General features: G+C 40.2%; 1 protein-coding gene across 2 annotated transcripts in view; it reads right to left on the minus strand.

Moving 5' to 3' along the window:
• The window catches only part of SORCS2 (sortilin related VPS10 domain containing receptor 2), a 1226315-nt gene that overhangs the window by 516780 nt on the left and 686783 nt on the right, over positions 1-22752 (minus strand). For both annotated transcript variants that reach the window (XM_073647901.1, XM_073647911.1), the window contains exon 3: positions 9109-9208. In XM_073647901.1, the coding sequence (XP_073504002.1) occupies positions 9109-9208 (100 nt within the window). The remainder of the gene's footprint in view (positions 1-9108; positions 9209-22752) is intronic.

Here is a 22752-nt window from a genome sequence, read left to right on the forward strand (position 1 = left end):
GTAAGGTCAGTGATGTCACATCGCAATGCAACATAAAGAATGGTAAGGGCAGTGATGTCACATAGTAATGCAACGTAAAGAAGGGTAAGGGCAGTGATGTCACATCGTAATGAAACGTAAAGAAGGGTAAGGGCAGTGATGTCACATCGTAATACAACAGAAAGAAGGGTAAGGTCATTGATGTCACATCGCAATGCAACATAAAGAAGGGTAAGGTCAGTGATGTCACATCGTAATGCAATGTAAAGAAGGGTAAGGGCAGCGATGTCACATCGTAATGCAACGTAAAGAAGGGTAAGGGCAGCGATGTCACATCGTAATGCAACGTAAAGAAGGGTAAGGGCAGCGATGTCACATCGTAATACAACGTAAAGAAGGGTAAGGGCAGCGATGTCACATCGTAATGCAACGTAAAGAAGGGTAAGGTCAGTGATGTCACATCGTAATACAACGTAAAGAAGGGTAAGGGCAGCGATGTCACATCGTAATGCAACGTAAAGAAGGGTAAGGGCAGCGATGTCACATCGTAATACAACGTAAAGAAGGGTAAGGGCAGCAATGTCACATCGTAATGCAATGTAAAGAAGGGTAAGGTCAGTGATGTTACATCGTAATGCAACGTAAAGAAGGGTAAGGTCAGTGATGTCACATCGTAATACAACATAAAGAAGGGTAAGGTCATTGATGTCACATCGTAATGCAACATAAAGAATGGTAAGGGCAGTGATGTCACATCGTAATGATACGTAAAGAAGGGTAAGGGCAGTGATGTCACATCGTAATGAAACGTAAAGAAGGGTAAGGGCAGTGATGTCACATCGTAATACAACAGAAAGAAGGGTAAGGTCATTGATGTCACATCGCAATGCAACATAAAGAAGGGTAAGGTCAGTGATGTCACATCGTAATGCAATGTAAAGAAGGGTAAGGGCAGCGATGTCACATTGTAATGCAACGTAAAGAAGGGTAAGGGCAGCGATGTCACATCGTAATGCAACGTAAAGAAGGGTAAGGGCAGCGATGTCACATCGTAATGCAACGTAAAGAAGGGTAAGGTCAGTGATGTCACATCGTAATACAACGTAAAGAAGGGTAAGGGCAGCGATGTCACATCGTAATGCAACGTAAAGAAGGGTAAGGGCAGCGATGTCACATCGTAATACAACGTAAAGAAGGGTAAGGGCAGCGATGTCACATCGTAATGCAATGTAAAGAAGGGTAAGGTCAGTGATGTTACATCGTAATGCAACGTAAAGAAGGGTAAGGTCAGTGATGTCACATCGTAATACAACATAAAGAAGGGTAAGGTCATTGATGTCACATCGTAATACAACGTAAAGAAGGGTAAGGTCAGTGATGTCACATCGCAATGTAACATAAAGAAGGGTAAGGTCAATGATGTCACATCGCAATGCAACATAAAGAAGGGTAAGGTCAGTGATGTCACATCGTAATGCAACATAAAGAAGGGTAAGGGCAGCGATGTCACATCGTAATGCAACGTAAAGAAGGGTAAGGGCAGTGATGTCACATCGTAATGCAACGTAAAGAAGGGTAAGGTCAGTGATGTCACATCGTAATGCAACATAAAGAAGGGTAAGGTCAGTGATGTCACGTCGTAATACAACGTAAAGAAGGGTAAGGTCAATGATGTCACATCGTAATGCAACGTAAAGAAGGGTAAGGTCAGTGATGTCACATCGTAATACAACGTAAAGAAGGGTAAGGGCAGCGATGTCACATCGTAATGCAACATAAAGAAGGGTAAGGGCAGTGATGTCACATCGTAATGCAACATAAAGAAGGGTAAGGGCAGCGATGTCACATCGTAATGCAAAGTAAAGAAGGGTAAGGTCATTGATGTCACATCGCAATGCAACATAAAGAAGGGTAAGATCAGTGATGTCACATCGTAATGCAACATAAAGAAGGGTAAGGGCAGCGATGTCACATCGTAATGCAACGTAAAGAAGGGTAAGGTCAGTGATGTCACATCGTAATACAACGTAAAGAAGGGTAAGGTCAGTGATGTCACATCGTAATGCAACATAAAGAAGGGTAAGGGCAGTGATGTCACATCGTAATGCAACGTAAAGAAGGGTAAGGTCAGTGATGTCACATCGTAATACAACGTAAAGAAGGGTAAGGTCAGTGATGTCACATCGTAATGCAACATAAAGAAGGGTAAGGTCAGTGATGTCACATCGTAATGCAACATAAAGAAGGGTAAGGTCAGTGATGTCACATCGTAATACAACATAAAGAAGGGTAAGGTCATTGATGTCACATCGTAATACAACGTAAAGAAGGGTAAGGTCATTGATGTCACATCTTAATACAACGTAAAGAAGGGTAAGGTCAGTGATGTCACATCGTAATACAACATAAAGAAGGGTAAGGTCAGTGATGTCACATCGTAATACAACGTAAAGAAGGGTAAGGTCAGTGATGTCACATCGTAATACAACATAAAGAAGGGTAAGGTCATTGATGTCACATCGTAATGCAACGTAAAGAAGGGTAAGGGCAGCGATGTCACATCGTAATGCAACGTAAAGAAGGGTAAGGGCAGCGATGTCACATCGTAATGCAACGTAAAGAAGGGTAAGGTCAGTGATGTCACATCGTAATACAACGTAAAGAAGGGTAAGGGCAGCGATGTCACATCGTAATGCAACGTAAAGAAGGGTAAGGGCAGCGATGTCACATCGTAATACAACGTAAAGAAGGGTAAGGGCAGCGATGTCACATCGTAATGCAATGTAAAGAAGGGTAAGGTCAGTGATGTTACATCGTAATGCAACGTAAAGAAGGGTAAGGTCAGTGATGTCACATCGTAATACAACATAAAGAAGGGTAAGGTCATTGATGTCACATCGTAATACAACGTAAAGAAGGGTAAGGTCAGTGATGTCACATCGCAATGTAACATAAAGAAGGGTAAGGTCAATGATGTCACATCGCAATGCAACATAAAGAAGGGTAAGGTCAGTGATGTCACATCGTAATGCAACATAAAGAAGGGTAAGGGCAGCGATGTCACATCGTAATGCAACGTAAAGAAGGGTAAGGGCAGTGATGTCACATCGTAATGCAACGTAAAGAAGGGTAAGGTCAGTGATGTCACATCGTAATGCAACATAAAGAAGGGTAAGGTCAGTGATGTCACATCGTAATACAACGTAAAGAAGGGTAAGGTCAATGATGTCACATCGTAATGCAACGTAAAGAAGGGTAAGGTCAGTGATGTCACATCGTAATACAACGTAAAGAAGGGTAAGGGCAGCGATGTCACATCGTAATGCAACATAAAGAAGGGTAAGGGCAGTGATGTCACATCGTAATGCAACATAAAGAAGGGTAAGGGCAGCGATGTCACATCGTAATGCAAAGTAAAGAAGGGTAAGGTCATTGATGTCACATCGCAATGCAACATAAAGAAGGGTAAGATCAGTGATGTCACATCGTAATGCAACATAAAGAAGGTTAAGGGCAGTGATGTCACATCGTAATGCAACATAAAGAAGGGTAAGGGCAGCGATGTCACATCGTAATGCAAAGTAAAGAAGGGTAAGGTCATTGATGTCACATCGCAATGCAACATAAAGAAGGGTAAGATCACTGATGTCACATCGTAATGCAACATAAAGAAGGGTAAGGGCAGCGATTTCACATCGTAATGCAACGTAAAGAAGGGTAAGGTCAGTGATGTCACATCGTAATACAACGTAAAGAAGGGTAAGGTCAGTGATGTCACATCGTAATGCAACATAAAGAAGGGTAAGGGCAGTGATGTCACATCGTAATGCAACGTAAAGAAGGGTAAGGTCAGTGATGTCACATCGTAATACAACGTAAAGAAGGGTAAGGTCAGTGATGTCACATCGTAATGCAACATAAAGAAGGGTAAGGTCAGTGATGTCACATCGTAATGCAACATAAAGAAGGGTAAGGTCAGTGATGTCACATCGTAATACAACATAAAGAAGGGTAAGGTCATTGATGTCACATCGTAATACAACGTAAAGAAGGGTAAGGTCATTGATGTCACATCTTAATACAACGTAAAGAAGGGTAAGGTCAGTGATGTCACATCGTAATACAACATAAAGAAGGGTAAGGTCAGTGATGTCACATCGTAATACAACGTAAAGAAGGGTAAGGTCAGTGATGTCACATCGTAATACAACATAAAGAAGGGTAAGGTCATTGATGTCACATCGTAATACAACGTAAAGAAGGGTAAGGTCATTGATGTCACATCTTAATACAACGTAAAGAAGGGTAAGGTCAGTGATGTCACATCGTAATACAACGTAAAGAAGGGTAAGGTCAGTGATGTCACATCGTAATGCAACATAAAGAAGGGTAAGGGCAGTGATGTCACATCGTAATGCAACGTAAAGAAGGGTAAGGTCAGTGATGTCACATCGTAATACAACGTAAAGAAGGGTAAGGTCAGTGATGTCACATCGTAATGCAACATAAAGAAGGGTAAGGTCAGTGATGTCACATCGTAATGCAACATAAAGAAGGGTAAGGTCAGTGATGTCACATCGTAATACAACGTAAAGAAGGGTAAGGTCAGTGATGTCACATCGTAATGCAACATAAAGAAGGGTAAGGTCAGTGATGTCACATCGTAATGCAACATAAAGAAGGGTAAGGTCAGTGATGTCACATCGTAATACAACATAAAGAAGGGTAAGGTCATTGATGTCACATCGTAATACAACGTAAAGAAGGGTAAGGTCATTGATGTCACATCTTAATACAACGTAAAGAAGGGTAAGGTCAGTGATGTCACATCGTAATACAACATAAAGAAGGGTAAGGTCAGTGATGTCACATCGTAATACAACGTAAAGAAGGGTAAGGTCAGTGATGTCACATCGTAATACAACATAAAGAAGGGTAAGGTCATTGATGTCACATCGTAATGCAACGTAAAGAAGGGTAAGGGCAGCGATGTCACATCGTAATGCAACGTAAAGAAGGGTAAGGGCAGCGATGTCACATCGTAATGCAACGTAAAGAAGGGTAAGGTCAGTGATGTCACATCGTAATACAACGTAAAGAAGGGTAAGGGCAGCGATGTCACATCGTAATGCAACGTAAAGAAGGGTAAGGGCAGCGATGTCACATCGTAATACAACGTAAAGAAGGGTAAGGGCAGCGATGTCACATCGTAATGCAATGTAAAGAAGGGTAAGGTCAGTGATGTTACATCGTAATGCAACGTAAAGAAGGGTAAGGTCAGTGATGTCACATCGTAATACAACATAAAGAAGGGTAAGGTCATTGATGTCACATCGTAATACAACGTAAAGAAGGGTAAGGTCAGTGATGTCACATCGCAATGTAACATAAAGAAGGGTAAGGTCAATGATGTCACATCGCAATGCAACATAAAGAAGGGTAAGGTCAGTGATGTCACATCGTAATGCAACATAAAGAAGGGTAAGGGCAGCGATGTCACATCGTAATGCAACGTAAAGAAGGGTAAGGGCAGTGATGTCACATCGTAATGCAACGTAAAGAAGGGTAAGGTCAGTGATGTCACATCGTAATGCAACATAAAGAAGGGTAAGGTCAGTGATGTCACATCGTAATACAACGTAAAGAAGGGTAAGGTCAATGATGTCACATCGTAATGCAACGTAAAGAAGGGTAAGGTCAGTGATGTCACATCGTAATACAACGTAAAGAAGGGTAAGGGCAGCGATGTCACATCGTAATGCAACATAAAGAAGGGTAAGGGCAGTGATGTCACATCGTAATGCAACATAAAGAAGGGTAAGGGCAGCGATGTCACATCGTAATGCAAAGTAAAGAAGGGTAAGGTCATTGATGTCACATCGCAATGCAACATAAAGAAGGGTAAGATCAGTGATGTCACATCGTAATGCAACATAAAGAAGGGTAAGGGCAGTGATGTCACATCGTAATGCAACATAAAGAAGGGTAAGGGCAGCGATGTCACATCGTAATGCAAAGTAAAGAAGGGTAAGGTCATTGATGTCACATCGCAATGCAACATAAAGAAGGGTAAGATCAGTGATGTCACATCGTAATGCAACATAAAGAAGGGTAAGGGCAGCGATGTCACATCGTAATGCAACGTAAAGAAGGGTAAGGTCAGTGATGTCACATCGTAATACAACGTAAAGAAGGGTAAGGTCAGTGATGTCACATCGTAATGCAACATAAAGAAGGGTAAGGGCAGTGATGTCACATCGTAATGCAACGTAAAGAAGGGTAAGGTCAGTGATGTCACATCGTAATACAACGTAAAGAAGGGTAAGGTCAGTGATGTCACATCGTAATGCAACATAAAGAAGGGTAAGGTCAGTGATGTCACATCGTAATGCAACATAAAGAAGGGTAAGGTCAGTGATGTCACATCGTAATACAACATAAAGAAGGGTAAGGTCATTGATGTCACATCGTAATACAACGTAAAGAAGGGTAAGGTCATTGATGTCACATCTTAATACAACGTAAAGAAGGGTAAGGTCAGTGATGTCACATCGTAATACAACATAAAGAAGGGTAAGGTCAGTGATGTCACATCGTAATACAACGTAAAGAAGGGTAAGGTCAGTGATGTCACATCGTAATACAACATAAAGAAGGGTAAGGTCATTGATGTCACATCGTAATACAACGTAAAGAAGGGTAAGGTCATTGATGTCACATCTTAATACAACGTAAAGAAGGGTAAGGTCAGTGATGTCACATCGTAATACAACGTAAAGAAGGGTAAGGTCAGTGATGTCACATCGTAATGCAACATAAAGAAGGGTAAGGGCAGTGATGTCACATCGTAATGCAACGTAAAGAAGGGTAAGGTCAGTGATGTCACATCGTAATACAACGTAAAGAAGGGTAAGGTCAGTGATGTCACATCGTAATGCAACATAAAGAAGGGTAAGGTCAGTGATGTCACATCGTAATGCAACATAAAGAAGGGTAAGGTCAGTGATGTCACATCGTAATACAACATAAAGAAGGGTAAGGTCATTGATGTCACATCGTAATACAACGTAAAGAAGGGTAAGGTCATTGATGTCACATCTTAATACAACGTAAAGAAGGGTAAGGTCAGTGATGTCACATCGTAATACAACATAAAGAAGGGTAAGGTCAGTGATGTCACATCGTAATACAACGTAAAGAAGGGTAAGGTCAGTGATGTCACATCGTAATACAACATAAAGAAGGGTAAGGTCAGTGATGTCACATCGTAATACAACGTAAAGAAGGGTAAGGTCATTGATGTCACATCGTAATACAACGTAAAGAAGGGTAAGGTCATTGATGTCACATCTTAATACAACGTAAAGAAGGGTAAGGTCAGTGATGTCACATCGTAATACAACATAAAGAAGGGTAAGGTCATTGATGTCACATCTTAATACAACGTAAAGAAGGGTAAGGTCAGTGATGTCACATCGTAATACAACATAAAGAAGGGTAAGGTCAGTGATGTCACATCGTAATGCAACGTATGGTGCTGGTCAGTAATGTCATAGTACCATAGAATGGATATTAAAATCTGGAGGTCAGTGATGTCACATTTAACATTACACAATAAAATGATAATAAGTTCACAGAAAAATACACTATACAGTACAGACCAAAAGTTTGGACACACCTTCTCATTTAAAGATTTTTCTGTATTTTCATGACTTTGAAAATTGTACATTCACACTGAAGGCATCAAAACTATGAATTAACACATGTGGAATTATATACTTAACAAAAAAAGTGTGAAACGACTGAAAATATGTCTTATATTCTAGGTTCTTCAAAGTAGCCACCTTTTGCTTTGATGACTGCTTTGCACACTCTTGGCATTCTCTTGATGAGCTTCAAGAGGTAGTCACCGGAAATGGTTTTCACTTCACAGTTGTGCCCTGTCAGGTTTAATAAGTGGGATTTCTTGCCTTATAAATGGGGTTGGGACCATCAGTTGTATTGTGCAGAAGTCAGGTGGATACACAGCTGATAGTCCTACTGAATAGACTGTTAGAATTTGTATTATGGCAAGAAAAAAGCAGCTAAGTAAAGAAAAATGAGTGCCCATCATTACTTTAAGAAATGAAGGTCAGTCAGTCCGAAAAATTGGGCAAACTTTGAAAGTGTCCCCGAGTGCAGTTGCAAAAACCATCAAGCGCTACAAAGAAACTGGCTCACATGAGGACCGCTCCAGGAAAGGAAGTCCAAGAGTCACCTCTGCTTCTGGGGATAAGTTTATCCGAGTCACCAGCCTCAGAAATCGCAGGTTAACAGCAGCTCTGATTAGAGACCAGGTCAATGCCACAGAGTTCTAGCAGCAGGCACATCTCTTCAACAACTGTTAAGAGGAGACTTTGTGCAGCAGGCCTTCATGGTAAAATAACTGCTAGGAAACCACTGCTAAGGACAGGCAACAAGCAGAAGAGACTTGTTTGGGCTAAAGAACACAAGGAATGGACATTAGACCAGTGGAAATCTGTGCTTTGGTCTGATGAGTCCAAATTTGCGATCTTTGGTTCCAACCACCGTGTCTTTGTGCAACGCAGAAAAGGTGAACGGATGGACTCTACATGCCTGGTTCCCACCGTGAAGCATGGAGGAGGAGGTGTGATGGTGTGAAAAACAGAAAAAAAAACATGGAAACCTGATTTAAAGAATAGGTCATTTTCTCATGGTACAAATATCCCTTTAAATGATGTCACATCGTGCAGAATTGGGTAAGAGACACAACATTATCTACAGTAAGGTCAATATTGGTGATGTGGCAACATAAAACAATGCTTTCATAATACCAGTGCGATGGCACAAGAATTAAAACTGAACTCAAAAGTTTTATCACAGTATAATAATCAATCGCCAATAAAAAAAAGTTTTTATGATGTCACAAAATCCTACAACTCCACATCAAATCACAAATCCATATATTGCAAAAGTAACAAGATCATTCAATACTTATACAATACTTATCATACATTATCCATCAGATATTAACACGCCTATAGAAACAATGGCGGAACAGACAATAGTAGCCCAGGTTTTGACAACCAACCAGGACACAGTCCAAAGTAAGAGGCGGCTGCAGCTTACCTTCTTCTTGTTGGTGGGGCAGATGTAGAACTTGTCAATCACTGTGGTGACTCCGGGCTGCAGGTTCAGCTTTGTGTATGTAGCTCCATAATCTGAAGACCTGGTCGTACAAAACGATGAGATAATGTCAAGAAATGGTCTCGTTAAGATGTATGAATAATGCAGGATTTACTGATACATGTGCAGTATGGCAGTATATGGCGCAAGGGGTCACAACGCCATATACCATTTGTACACACTATAAAGCCACCATACTTTGTGTGCACCCTACATGCTCCGAGGATACACCTGTGTGCACGGGGACTCGGAGTAGATCTTCTCCAAAATCCTATTTAAAACTTCCGCAAAAACTGTTCCTAATCATTTCTATGGGAAATCCGCTTTGCTATAAGAATTTTTTTTGTCTCTGAACAGGTTTTGATAAATGCCTGGTGGAAAAAAGAGTGCATGTCACTTCTTTGAAAAGAATCCCAAGGGCATGTGCACGCAGGGTCTTTTTCAGGTGGATTCTGCCCTAAAAAAGTCCTACAAAAGCGCCCCATAAAATTAACATAATGCACAGCTGAGAAGGATGCCTGTGATGTATGATACTGTATAGCCCTACAGAGGTATACATCGCCCATAGGCTGCTGTCGAATGGTATACGGTATAGAATAAAGTAGTCAATTGAAGTAAAATGTATCCCGACCAAGCAAAAGGCAAATCCAAAATGGATACGTTTTACGTTTATGCCTGTACATTTCCCAGAACATATGCTCCATCAAAGTTTTAGATTTTATCCACGATCAGTTTCTGACCAAGGTTTCTCGGTTTTACCAACGGAGATGATTCTGAGGGTCTACTGGCTATCTATTGTAAGGCAGCGCTAGTCATCATACTGGGGGTAACTCGCTTCGCTGCGTCAATCAATGCACACGTGCAATGTCTTTACGTTTTTCTCACAATGTTGCAGTTTATTACATCATAAGCCACAGTTCACCGGGTCCAACTCCGTGGCACGCCGACACACATAAACACAATGTTCATGAGCCAAGTGGCACACAGGCCCACTTGCTCCAGGTTACAGCTTACGGCAAGGTAATAAAGTAGCAATGTTCATATCACAATATCCATATAGCACTGGGTATTACCTTTGCCGGGTTTAGCTGTCTCAGTCCATTACGCTTGCCACCACTGTGGCTTTGTGGCTTCCCAGGTAGGGATCTCTAGCCGTCGTTCCCTCAAAGGCCACTGACATCCACACAGGATCCAGGCTCTGCCTTTCAGGACTCTTACTCAAGCCGGCTCTCCCTCAAAGGCCACTGACATCCACACAGGATCCAGGCTCGACCTTCCAGGTACCAGGCTTCACTCCAAAGCCGCTGCCTTCCAAGGCCACTAGCATCCGCACAGGATCCAGTCTTTGCCTTTCAGGCTGCCAGGCTTCACTCGGCCTCACTAGGCCTCTCACAAACGGTCTCCCACACACACGGAGCACAGGCCTCACGCCTCACACTGAACACACCTGTCTCAAATTAAGCAGGGTTTATATATCCTGTGCACACATACACCCATACTGACAGGACCTAACTGTGTGCATCAGGACCTGTGTGATGTCACGGTCATGTGACCAGTCAGTTAAAGGGGAAGGTACATGGTCCGGTAAACACATCCTGGACCATTTACAGTAATGCTAGCAAGCTGCTGCATTACACTATATAAAACGTGCTCCTATACGTATAATTACATTACAATAATATGTTTTACTACGTTATTTATGAATAAACAAAAAAAAAGTCATCTTTAAATACATATATCCTCTACTGGGACACTGTGTCCTATCATTGGCTCAGATGTTGGGCCCACCAGATGTTCATCCAGTCCTCTGGTGGGCCAGTCCTACAATGGCCAACATCAGTGATTTTCCATGTGTCTACAGCTCAACTCTATTGAACTAAAAGGTCCTTGGCTGTAAAACCAGACAAAACCTGTGTCCAAGAGTGGAGCTGTTTCTGTAAAAAAAATTAACCCTTTTCTTCTGCTCTCCCACCAGATAAGATAGGCTGACTCTGGTAGTTCGATTTAATTATGTTTTACTGTCTATGTCAATTGTGATTGGTGGATCCTGCTGTATCACCTGTCATTGTTATCCTGCCTGTGATGATACTGAGACCGTTGAAAACTCTTCCTGAAAGAGGAAATATGAGTCTAAAGTAGCCCTGGAGGCCAGTATGAACATAGCAACATTTTTTTTAATGCAGATCGTAATATGATAAATTTGCCAATTAAAAAAAATATACATTTAACATAATTGATGCATCATTTCTGAGTGATTTCACTGTAGGTGTAACATTAATATGTTCTATATTGTCTTACACATTCTGGTGTTATTCTATATATTTGATATTATGTCTATGCTATATTGCCTTCCTTTTCTGCCAAAAAACCGTATGAAATTGTGGTGGGTTCTGAAACCGCCACCCATCATAGAATAATTAGTGGTGCAGACAAGATGAAAAAAATGTGGAGTGTGAGAAAATGGAGAATATGTTATCCTATAGTGCAAAACCTCATGCAAAAATAATACCGTGCCATGTGCTGAAGCAAAAGAAAACATTATTTTTTAATATTCATACTTCCCAGAAAACATATTTTACCGATGTGGAAACCTGAGTCTCCTTGTTCACTACGAGGCTTAGTTTTCCCACCATTTGTATAATACTATATTTATTACTGCGGCATTTATTCCTCTCAGTATAGTAAGTTCACATTTCTTATATTAAATATTGATCCATTCAAAAAAAAAAAAGGAAACACCGGCTGTAAAAATCTGATATGTTTGGATGATTTAAAATATAAAAATAAAATTATTTTCCAACAGAAAAATGTATATATATTGTACATTGTATTTCTTATGAATGCGCTGTATACATATATCAGAGGAGTGACTTGAATTTTACAGGAAATTTAAGATTTTCCAAAATCCGAATTTTTTGCATTACAATTTGCATGAATCCGTCCGGCAGCCATTTTGCTGCATTCAAAAGTGTTGGGAAAGGGTTAAAAAATAATGTAAAAAAATATATAAACAACTACCTTTCCCTGGCCTACATATTGTATGCGCAGCATATCACTTGGTCGCTCTGGGCCTGACTTCTGTTCACCTGTTGCTGGTCTTTTTCACGCTATGGGTCACTTTGGGTCATCGGAGCCTCCAATGCCCAATGGGCTTCACAATCTGATACCGTCATGGTATGAAAAAAGCATCAGGTAAGGGGACAACATTCATGGCCAGTACAGAGTCTGTATATACTGTAGTAAAGGTTATACATTAAATCCCAAAAACTTCAATGCACGTTTCGCCTTGGCTTCCTCAAGGAGTCTTGAAACTTATTTAATGTTTATGCTTTTTTCATTTTGCTGTGTGTTGCCCACCACTTATTTTAAGAACTTTAACATTATAAAACTACATTAATATTTATTTTTTTAGCTTGTAGGTTAAAATGTAATTTTCTGCCATATTTGACTGAGCTTTAGAATCCAAATTTGCTTATACTGAACTGTCATTTTTTCTTTTAGCATTTTTTTTTTTAAACTGTCATCCGATATATTTCTGCAACATTCAGCTGTGTTTGCCCTCCATGTTTTTTGTTAAAGGGGGTTCTACACTACTGGACAAACCCAGCTTAATTAATACAAGGCCTTAATTAACATAAATACAGCGTATACTCACCTCCTACAGCAGCGCTGCTGTTCCCAGAGAGTGACGTGACTTATTGTGTCACATCCCGGCTGCAGCCAATGAGCGGCCGTCCATCATTTGCAACCTTTACTATTTCGTCAGAGTGAACGTCCGCCCTGATGGAACATTGATGAACTGCAGACAAAGAGCAGTCGCTCGTAGGCTGCAGCCGGTAAGTGACACAATCCGGGAAGAGTGGCTACAGCTCCGCTGCCAAAGGTGAGCAGTAGAGTTTGTCCAGTTGTGGATAACCCCTTTAAGGACTCTAATTTTTACAAATACTAAGTAAATAGGTTGTCGCAACATGATAGCAAAACTTTTCACTGGCCGTAATTCACATTCCTACCACTATGTATCATGAAGACACATATAGCTGAAACATCTCCCAAGTGAGTACCACAAAAATGTATTTATTTTTTTTCCAAATGCTATCATCTTGCACCAATCATTCGCATATGTCAAATCAAGAGGGAAGGTGAGATGGACACCTGGAGCATACCATCGTTACCTTTTCAGAATCCCTAAGAAAACCTATATGACTGTTTATAAAATCAGAGACATATCAAAGAACAGCACACATAAGACAGTAATGGGAATCAGCTTGTAGAGTTGCAGTATTTGGGGCTTTAGATTGAGTTTTATGAGCTTTTGATAGTCCAGAAAATGTGATGGTGCGTTACCTTTAGGTATTTAAAACTAAATCAATTACGTTACATTGTTTTCTTTCTAAAACTTAAAGATGTCTTCTAAAAAAGGAGGGGTACCCATGACAATTCCTACATCTTCTATGCTTGATTATATATGAAGCAAAAAAAAATATTTTTTTTTCCTGCATTCTAAACCCAAAACATATTTCCCTCCATCTGATAAATGTGACATGTCTGTAGTCTGATTAAACGTAGATTTTTATCGTCATTCTTTTCTCATGTAGACTAAGACCAGCGGGCGCTAATCCAGGATGACTTGTCTGTTGTTTTCCAGTGCTTTGAACTGTACATAGACCATCTGGATTTCCCAAGCACTGATACAGTTGGATGGAGAAACAAAATATTTTCTTAAAGGGATATTTCCATTTCGTAAAGTGTCTTATTTGAGGGGGTATGCTCCACATCTACAGAATTGTCCCTCTCTGGGGTTCACCTCTTATTTCTAGTCCTCTAGGAATGCATAAGAACCATCTATCAATAAATTACATGGTGGTAATGTGGTGTGGTGTGTAATTTATACAGTTGAAACCAGAAGTTTACATACACTATATAAAAAGACACATATCCATGTTTTTCTCAATATCTGACATGAAATCAGAATAAACCTTTCCCATTTTAGGTCAATTAGGATTACTATAATTTTTAATATTTGCCAAATGCCAGAATAATGAGAGAGTGAATGCTTTAAGGCATTTTTATTACTTACTGCAAAGTCAAAAGTTTACATACACTAAGATTACTATGCCTTTAAACAATTCAGGACTGCCCATATGATGATGTCATGTGTTTGGAAGCTTGAAGGTTTTTTTGACAACATCTGAGTTAATTAGAGACACACCTGTGGATGTATTTTAATGCACACCTGAAACACACTGCTTCTTTGTGTAGCATCATGGGAAAGTCTAAAGAAATCAGCCAAGATATCAGGAAGAGAATTATGGACTTGCACAAGTCTGGCTCTTCCTTGGGTACAATTTCAAGATACCTGAAGGTGCCTCATTCATCTGTACAAACAATTATACGCAAATACAAACAAGATGGGAATGTCCAGCCATCATACCGCTCAGGAAGGAGACGGGTTCTGTGTCCCAGAGATAAACATGCTTGGGTCTGCCAGAACTTTTTAGCTTTTTTTGGGCAGTCTCATATGGAATGGAGAAGAGACCAGAGATTGCGCATGCGCGCAGCCCCCACATTCTAAAAGTTTCCTGTCCTAACGACCTGTGAGGTTCTCAGCAGTTGGGGCACCCAGTGGTCTAGAAGTTATCACTCATCATCACCTGTGGATAGGTGACCGCTTCTTCGCACTGGAATGCCCCTTTAAAACACAAGCTCTTCTGCAATCCTACAGCTTTTTTTCAGCCTGGATCTTTCCTCTATCTATTATTATTTTATCTTTACCCCTCATGTGAATATTTATGCACCCCAAAGGTGGTACCTCTTGTATGAATACAAGCACAAGAAAAGAATTTTCAAACAGGATCAGTCATCAGATTTCATAATTCAAGCTTTATACATTATTCGATGAATCTCTTAGACCTGATGAGGCCAGTAAACTTATTTTGAAAATCCGCATTAGGATGGCTGTATAGTTCTTTTTTTTGTAAATTTGTCCTGCTTGGTGTTAAAATGAACCCTAGCTGGACTTATTTTATTATCAGGATTATACAGTTATTCTGGCATGGGTTTCCAAAGTAAATACACCAGCCTCACTGAGTCTAAGAGATCTTTTCAATAATATATGCCACTGATATTGTGACAAATCCACTTAATTGCGTAGATGAATCAAAAATAAAAAATTGGGCAATGCAAGAGAAGAATTATACATAATGGGTGAAATTACCATTTAAAGGGAATCTGTCACCAGGTTTTTGCCACTTAATCTGAGAGCAGCATAATGTAGAGAGAGAGACCCTGATTCCAGTGATGTGTCACTTACTGAGCTGGTGTAGTTTTGATAAAATCACTGTTGGAGATTATCATTAGAGGACTAGTAATCCAGCAGCCAGGTAGTCCAGCCACGCCCCCACCACTGCCTATGCACAGTGTACACAGAAAGCTGCCAATCAGAGGTGTGGGCGGGGTTACACACAGCTCAGCATTCAGAGAACTGGAAGATCTAGAGCAGAGAAAACTGTGACTTAATCACAATTTTAGCAACCAGCCCAGTAAGTGATACATCGCTGGAATCAGGGTCTCTGCCCCTACTTCATGCTGCTCTCACATGGGGGAGCAAAAATCTGGTGACAGATTCCCTTTAATCCACTGTGGTGTCATGATAATAATAACCCAAACTTTCTGGAAAGTCAATCATTTACCATCTCAGAGTTAAATTTGAGAAACCCCATTGCTCAGCCGCGCCCGTGTCATTATGTAACTTATACTCTTTGTAGTACATTAGAACCAGTTGTATTTCATACTGGAATTTTCTGCTGTTATTAGATGCTATATAATTTTACAGGCAGTAAAATATCACTTAACCTCTGGACCCGCACTCGTGTTCATACTCTCACTTCCCAGACGCTTTTCTGCTACTGGCAACAAACAGTTTTCCTGCTAAATGAGGTCAAACTGGCGGCAGAATTCTCTAATATCAGATAAGTGCGATCCAGGCAGGGAGGCCATATATTGGCAATAATCGTGTGTTCTCCTAAAGGCTTCACTTTGCGGAATCTTTTTTCTTACAAAATTGCAAACCGTATCCTGGCTTATTAGTGCTTTGTAGTAAGGACATTACTTGTTGGCATAGCCTGCATGTAAAGTCATATTGTTGTCGTCTACAGCTTCTCATTTATAAGAATTCCCAAAAATGGAACTGCCAATCTCCAAACACTGGACCGAGGAGCAGGAAAACAGAATCATCTAAAAGCAGAACTGTCAATCACACAAAAGCTCCGCCCACATCCAGCTGCTCAGCAGTGTAAACAGTGGGGACATTTCAAAGTTTTTTTTTTATTTATTTATTTTTTTAAGACAGCAGAGACTGTACTTACTATGTAAGTACAGAACAGAATACCAGCCCCTATGTACTTACTATGTAAGTACAGAACAGAATACCAGCCCCTATGTACTTACTATGTAAGTACAGAACAGAATACCAGCCCCTATGTACTTACTATGTAAGTACAGAACAGAATACCAGCGCTCATCAAAAACAACTATGTCTCTCTAACAAACCTGTTAATCAGCGGCGCAGTCCCTTGCACACACGCCAATAGATAGTAGAAGGCCGCATTAAGGGGCACTTTTCTACTAGCCCCTGTGTATCAGCACCACTTGCAGAGATGGTACAGTGGATCTAAAAAGTTTACACACCCCTATTAAAATGCCAGTTTTTTGTCATGTAAAAAAAACATATCAAAAAGAAGTATTTCAGAACTTTTTTACACCTTTAATGTCACCCATAATCTGATCAATTCAACTGAAAAACAAACTGAAATCTTTTTTGGGTGGAAAGAAAAAATATAGAACTTAAGTAATGTGGTTGCATAAATATGCACACCCTTTAACTAATACTTTATTGAAGTATACATTGAATTTATGACAGCATTCAGTCTTTTTGGCAGCAGTTTATCAGCAAGGCCCATTTTGCCCACTCTTCCTTGCAGTAGCTCCAAACCTGTTAGATTAGGAGGGCATCTCCTGTGTACAGTGCCCACTTCAAGTCACCTACAGATTCTCAGTTGGATTCAGGCCTGGGCTCTGGCTGAGCATTTCCAAAACTCTAATCTTCTTCCAGCAAAGTCATTCCTTTGTTGATTTGGAGGTATGCTTAGGGCTGTTGTCGTCCTGAAATTCCTCTTCACCTTCAGCTTTTTAGCAGAGGCCTAAAGGCTTAAATGCAAAACTTACTGATGTTTGGAACTGTTTATAATTCTCTCCACCTTGACTAATAGCCCCTGTTCCATCCAATGTAAAACAGTGCCAAAACATAATCCTGTCTCCACCATTCTTCACTGTGAGTATGGTGTTTGTTTGGTGATGCGCAGTGTTGGCTTTGTGCCAAACATACCTTTTGGAATGATGATCCAAAAGTTCAACCTCGGTCTTATGAGACCATAACACATTTTCCCGCATGCTTTTTGCAGACTTTATGTAGAGTTTGGGAAAAACATAGCGTCAAATGTGTTTTTTGTAAGAAAAGGCTTCTGTCTTGCCACCCTACCCCACAGGCCAAACATATGAAAAATATGGGAGATTGTTGTCACATGCAGTAGAAAACTAGTATTTGCGAGAAATTCCTGCATCTTCTTTAAAGTTGTTATACACCTATAGGTAGCCTTGCGGACCAATTTTTTTCTTGTTTTTTCATCAATGTTTAAGGGATTACCAGTTCTAGGTAATGTCACTGTGTGTCATCAATTTTAATTGATCGTCACTTCTTCATGACAGTGCTCCATGGTACACCTAATGCCTTGGAAATATTTTTGTACCCTTCTCCTGACTGATAACTTTCAACAATGAGATCCCTTTGGTGTGTTGTAAGCTGTTTATGGCTTTTGCTGTAAAATGCAACTGAGAAAATATCAGGAAAATCCTCCTAGAACAGTTAAACTTTATATGAGGTTAATCAGATTCGCTGTAAATGATGGTGGCTGCGCACTGACTACCCTGTAACATGAGTGTAAGGCCACGGCCCCATTATCAGTATTCGGTCAGTATTTTTTCTCAGGAGTGGGAGACAAAACCAGGTGAGGAACAATCAGAGAAAAGGTATAATAGAAACAAGTCACCCATTCTGCATTTATCACCCCCTCCTGGTTTTGGCTCCCACTCCTGAGAAAAAATACTGACCGAATACTGACCAAATACTGATAGTGGGGCCATGGCCTTAATGTAATTGGTTTATTCTGGGCGCAACCCACATTATTTTAGTTTTTTTATTTTTATTTCCCCCCTTAAAATAATAGATTTGTACAGATCATTGGTGACATTAAAGGTAGAAAAGTCCTGAAATTATTTCACTTGAAATGTTTTTTTTTATATGACAAAAAACTGGCACTATGACAAGGACGTGTAGACTTTTTATTTCCACTGTATGTCTGTCCTTGTGGCATACAAGTTTGCACTAGACTTGTTGTTGATCCCCATCATCGACCCTTATTTATCACTGTTGACCTTGTGGTTCTAGCAACTTCGGACTGACTTGTTGTAAACGTGACATCTATCCCCAATAACAGATGGGAAATTAATTAGAGTTTAGTGACTTTTACAGGATCTTTGTTACAGTACATATTCAACATTCATGTGGCCTGGGATCATAAATCTGCTGAGAGGAGCTCAGAAAAAGACTGATAAAAGAGTTACCGACTCTGCTGTCAGAATGTTAGAATGAGCTCCCTGATGGATTCTCAGTTAACTCATTTTGCAGCGAGGATTAGATGTTGCAATCCTAAGGCTATAGTGGGCAAAATAAGTATTTGATACACTGCCGATTTTGCACGTTTTCCCACCGACAAAGAATGGAAAGGTCTGTAATTTTTATCGTAGGTACACTTCATCTGTGAGAGACAGAACCTAAAAATAAAAAACAGAAAATCAAAATGTATGATTTTTACATAATTAATTTGAATTTTATTGTATGAAATAAGTATTTGATCACCTACCAACCAGCAAGAATTCTGGCTCACTGACCTGTTCATTTTGTTTAAGTAGCCCTCCTACTCTGCACTCATTACTTGTAGTAATTGCACCTGTTTGAACTTGTTACCTGTATAAGAGACACCTGTCCACACACTCAATTAATCACACTCCAACCTCTCCACCATGGCCAAGACCAAAGAGCTGTCTAAGGACACCATGGACAAACTTATGCTCAAGGCTGGGATGGGCTATAGGATAATAGGCAAGCAGCTTGGTGAGAAGGCAACTGTTGGCACAATTATTAGAAAATGGAAGAAAGACAAGATGACTGTCGATCTTCCTCGGTCTGGAGCTCCATGCAAAAGCTAGTTTTGTAGGGTATGGATGATTCTAAGATAGGTGAGGAATCAGCCCAGAACTACACGGGAGGACCTAGTCAATGACCTGAAGAGAGCTGGGACTACAGTCTCAAACTTTACCATTTGTAACACACTACGCCGTCATGGATTAAAATTCTTCAGGGCATGCAAGGTCCCCCTGCTCACACCAGCACATGTTCAGACCCGTTTGAAGTTCGCCAATGACCATCTGGATGATTCAGAGAAAGCATGGGAGAAGGTTATGTGGTCAGATGAGACCAAAATAGAACTTTTTTTCTATCAACACCACTCATTGTGTTTGGAAGACGAAGGGTGAGTACAACCCCAAGAACACTGTCCCAACCGCGAAGCATGGTGGGAGAAACATCATACTTTGGAGGCGCTTCTCTGCAAAGGGGACATGACGACTGCACCATATTGAAGGGAGGATAGATGGGGTCATGTATCGCGGGATTTTGGCAAACAGCATCCTTCCCTCAGTATGACCATTGAAGATGGGTGGTGGCTTCCAGCATGACAATGACCCAAAATACAGACAGGACAACTAAGGAGTGGCTCTGTAAGAAGCATTTCAAGATCCTGGAGTGGCCTAGCCAGTCTCCAGACCTGAACCCAATAGAAAATCCTTGGAGGTAGCTGAAACTTAATGTTACCCAGCGACAGCCCCGAAAACTGAAAGATCTGGAGAAGATCTGTATGGAGGAGTGGGCCAAAATCCCTGCTGCAAACTTGGTCAAGAACTACAGGAAACGTCTGACCTCTATAATTGCAAACAAAGGTTTCTGTACCAAATATTAAGTTCTGTTTTTCTATTGTATCAAATACTTATTTCATGCAATAAAATGCAAATTGATTATGTAAAAATCATACGATGTGATTTTCTGGATTTTTTTAGATTCTATCTCTCACAGGTGAAGTGTACCGACAATAAAAATTACAGACCTCTCCATCCTTTGTAGGTGGGAAAACCTGCAAAATTTGCAGTGTATTAAATACTTATTTTCCCCACTGTATGTAAACACCTTTAAAAAGTAGAATTGAAGTTATATATTTTGCAACTTTGATAATTTAAAGTGAAATTTAATGCTTGAAAAATTGGAAAGAACAGATCCAGGGTCCATTGTCGTGACATTCAGCATTCTTTTTTGCATGAATTTAAGCAATTTAATGCATTTGCTGGAACAGTAAGGGAAGGACATAGATTAGTTTTGTCCATCCAGGTAAGATTGTTATTTCTATAGATGCTTTTTGTACTGGCTAAATATATAATGTATGTGGTCCATTATCTTCACCCATTACTGCGCATTTAGTGAGATGTTTTTGTGGAACAAAACATAATTATATTGTAATTGGCTGTTCTTTAACTTATCACTTTGTACTGTCGGCTTCACTTTTAATCTGTTCCCTTGAGTGACATTTCCCTTATTCTAAACATTCAATCACAAATATATTATCTATAAAAATTGTATTATAACCTTCTCTGAAATATTCTGTATAGAGATGAGGGAACCTCACCTTAAAAGTTTGGGTTTCGCACCAGTTAGTGCCCAGTACTAAACTCCGAACATGGAATTCTAATGGAAGTCCGTTTTAATGTTCGGAGTTCTGGGGGAATGGGGGAAGGGTAAGAGAGATAAAGAGCAGCTTGATTCCCCATGCATAAGAGTGGAGATGTTTGTTAAAAAAAAAAAAAATCAGAGCCTTTCTTGATACACCCTTGCATTAAAAGCTTATTCGAAACCTTGGACATTTATTTAAATACATTTATTTAATAGTAAAAAGAGTAGAAAAATGTGTAAATTCCTCCCTTAAAAGGAATCTGTCAGCAGGTTTTTGTATCTGAGAGCAGCATGATGTAGGGACTGAGACCCTGATTCCAGCGATGTGTTACTTGCTGGTCTGCATCTTTTGATGCAATCACAGTTTTCTCTCCTGCAGATCTATCAGTGCTCTGAATGCTTAGCTCTGTATAACCCCACCCACAAAACTGATTGGCTGCTTCCTGAGTACACTGTGCATAGGCAGGAAAGCTGCCAATCAGAGGTGGGGGCGGAGTTGGACCAGGAGGTACGAGACACCTAGTCCTATTTCTAATAGACAGTTTCCTTGAGAAAGACGCAGAAAATCCTGCAGAGTGGAAAATTTGGAACTCGTGTTTACTTCTATTATTTATAGATGTAGTGTTCTTTTATGTGACAAAATCACAAAGTATCAAGTTCACCGAGACTCATTTACAAATATTCAGAAGTATCAATGTGACACTGGCGTACTTTAGTAGAAATATACTTCTTTTTTTTTTTTTTTTGTATAAATAGACTGATGGATTCCCAGTACAAAGTGGATGTGATTGTTATGCTGCGCAGCGTGTCTGTCAGATGACATTGGCAGACTTAATCTGGAAAGTGCGGATCAAGCAGATGAGAGCGGCGGGCCTCACTGCATCATTCTGACTGGCAGCGTACAATTATTTAGTTCAGATAAAGGAGAATGTGCGTTTTATAACGTTTCTCCCATTCTGTAAAGACTCTTCTTCTCGCAAAATAAAAATGATGCAAAAATGCATTGTATTTAGAATATTCATATTTGCTGGATGTGTGTAGAAATATCAAATCTTAAAGGGGTGGTCCGAAACACAAATTAATTTTCATCCTCAATGCCTATTCATCCCAAATGCCTAATTTCATCCCTAATCTATTTAATGCCATAAACTAATCTATTTTCTAATATACTTTAATTAAAAAGTCCTACTCCTTACCCTTCCCTAACTGCTTTTTTTTTTTACTCCTTCTTTTCTGATGTTGCAGAATCCCAGTTCATGCAGAAATGCTCAAATAAAGAGTCACCGGGGGAGATCCTGTGGTCACTACTGCAGACTCTGTCCCCTCCCTGAAACAAAGTGTCATCAGTTATTTCAGGGTCAAGGGTTGGGCTAGTCCCTGCTCTACTGAGCATGCGTATATTGTCAATTCCGATGTATGGATTTTCTGCATGTTTCTCAGTAGATTCTTGTCACTGTACAATATGCACATTGGCAGTGCGCTCTTTTGAGAGCTCTGATCAGAAGTAAAAGCTGTGAAGAGAGCGCACTGTCAGTGCACATTGTTAGAAGAATACCCGGTGTGCAGACACCAGCTCCACCCCCGCAAGAGACGTCACTTGCATTGTTCTCTGAACACTGGGTATTCTTACAATGCGCACTGGTAGTGCGCTCTCTTGCCAGCTCATTACTTCTGATCAGAGCCGGCGAGAGGGC

Source organism: Phyllobates terribilis, unplaced genomic scaffold (assembly GCF_046119375.1).
Source record: "Phyllobates terribilis strain yellow unplaced genomic scaffold, ASM4611937v1 Scaffold_1__5_contigs__length_1240528914, whole genome shotgun sequence".
In the NCBI taxonomy this organism is placed as follows: domain Eukaryota; kingdom Metazoa; phylum Chordata; class Amphibia; order Anura; family Dendrobatidae; genus Phyllobates; species Phyllobates terribilis.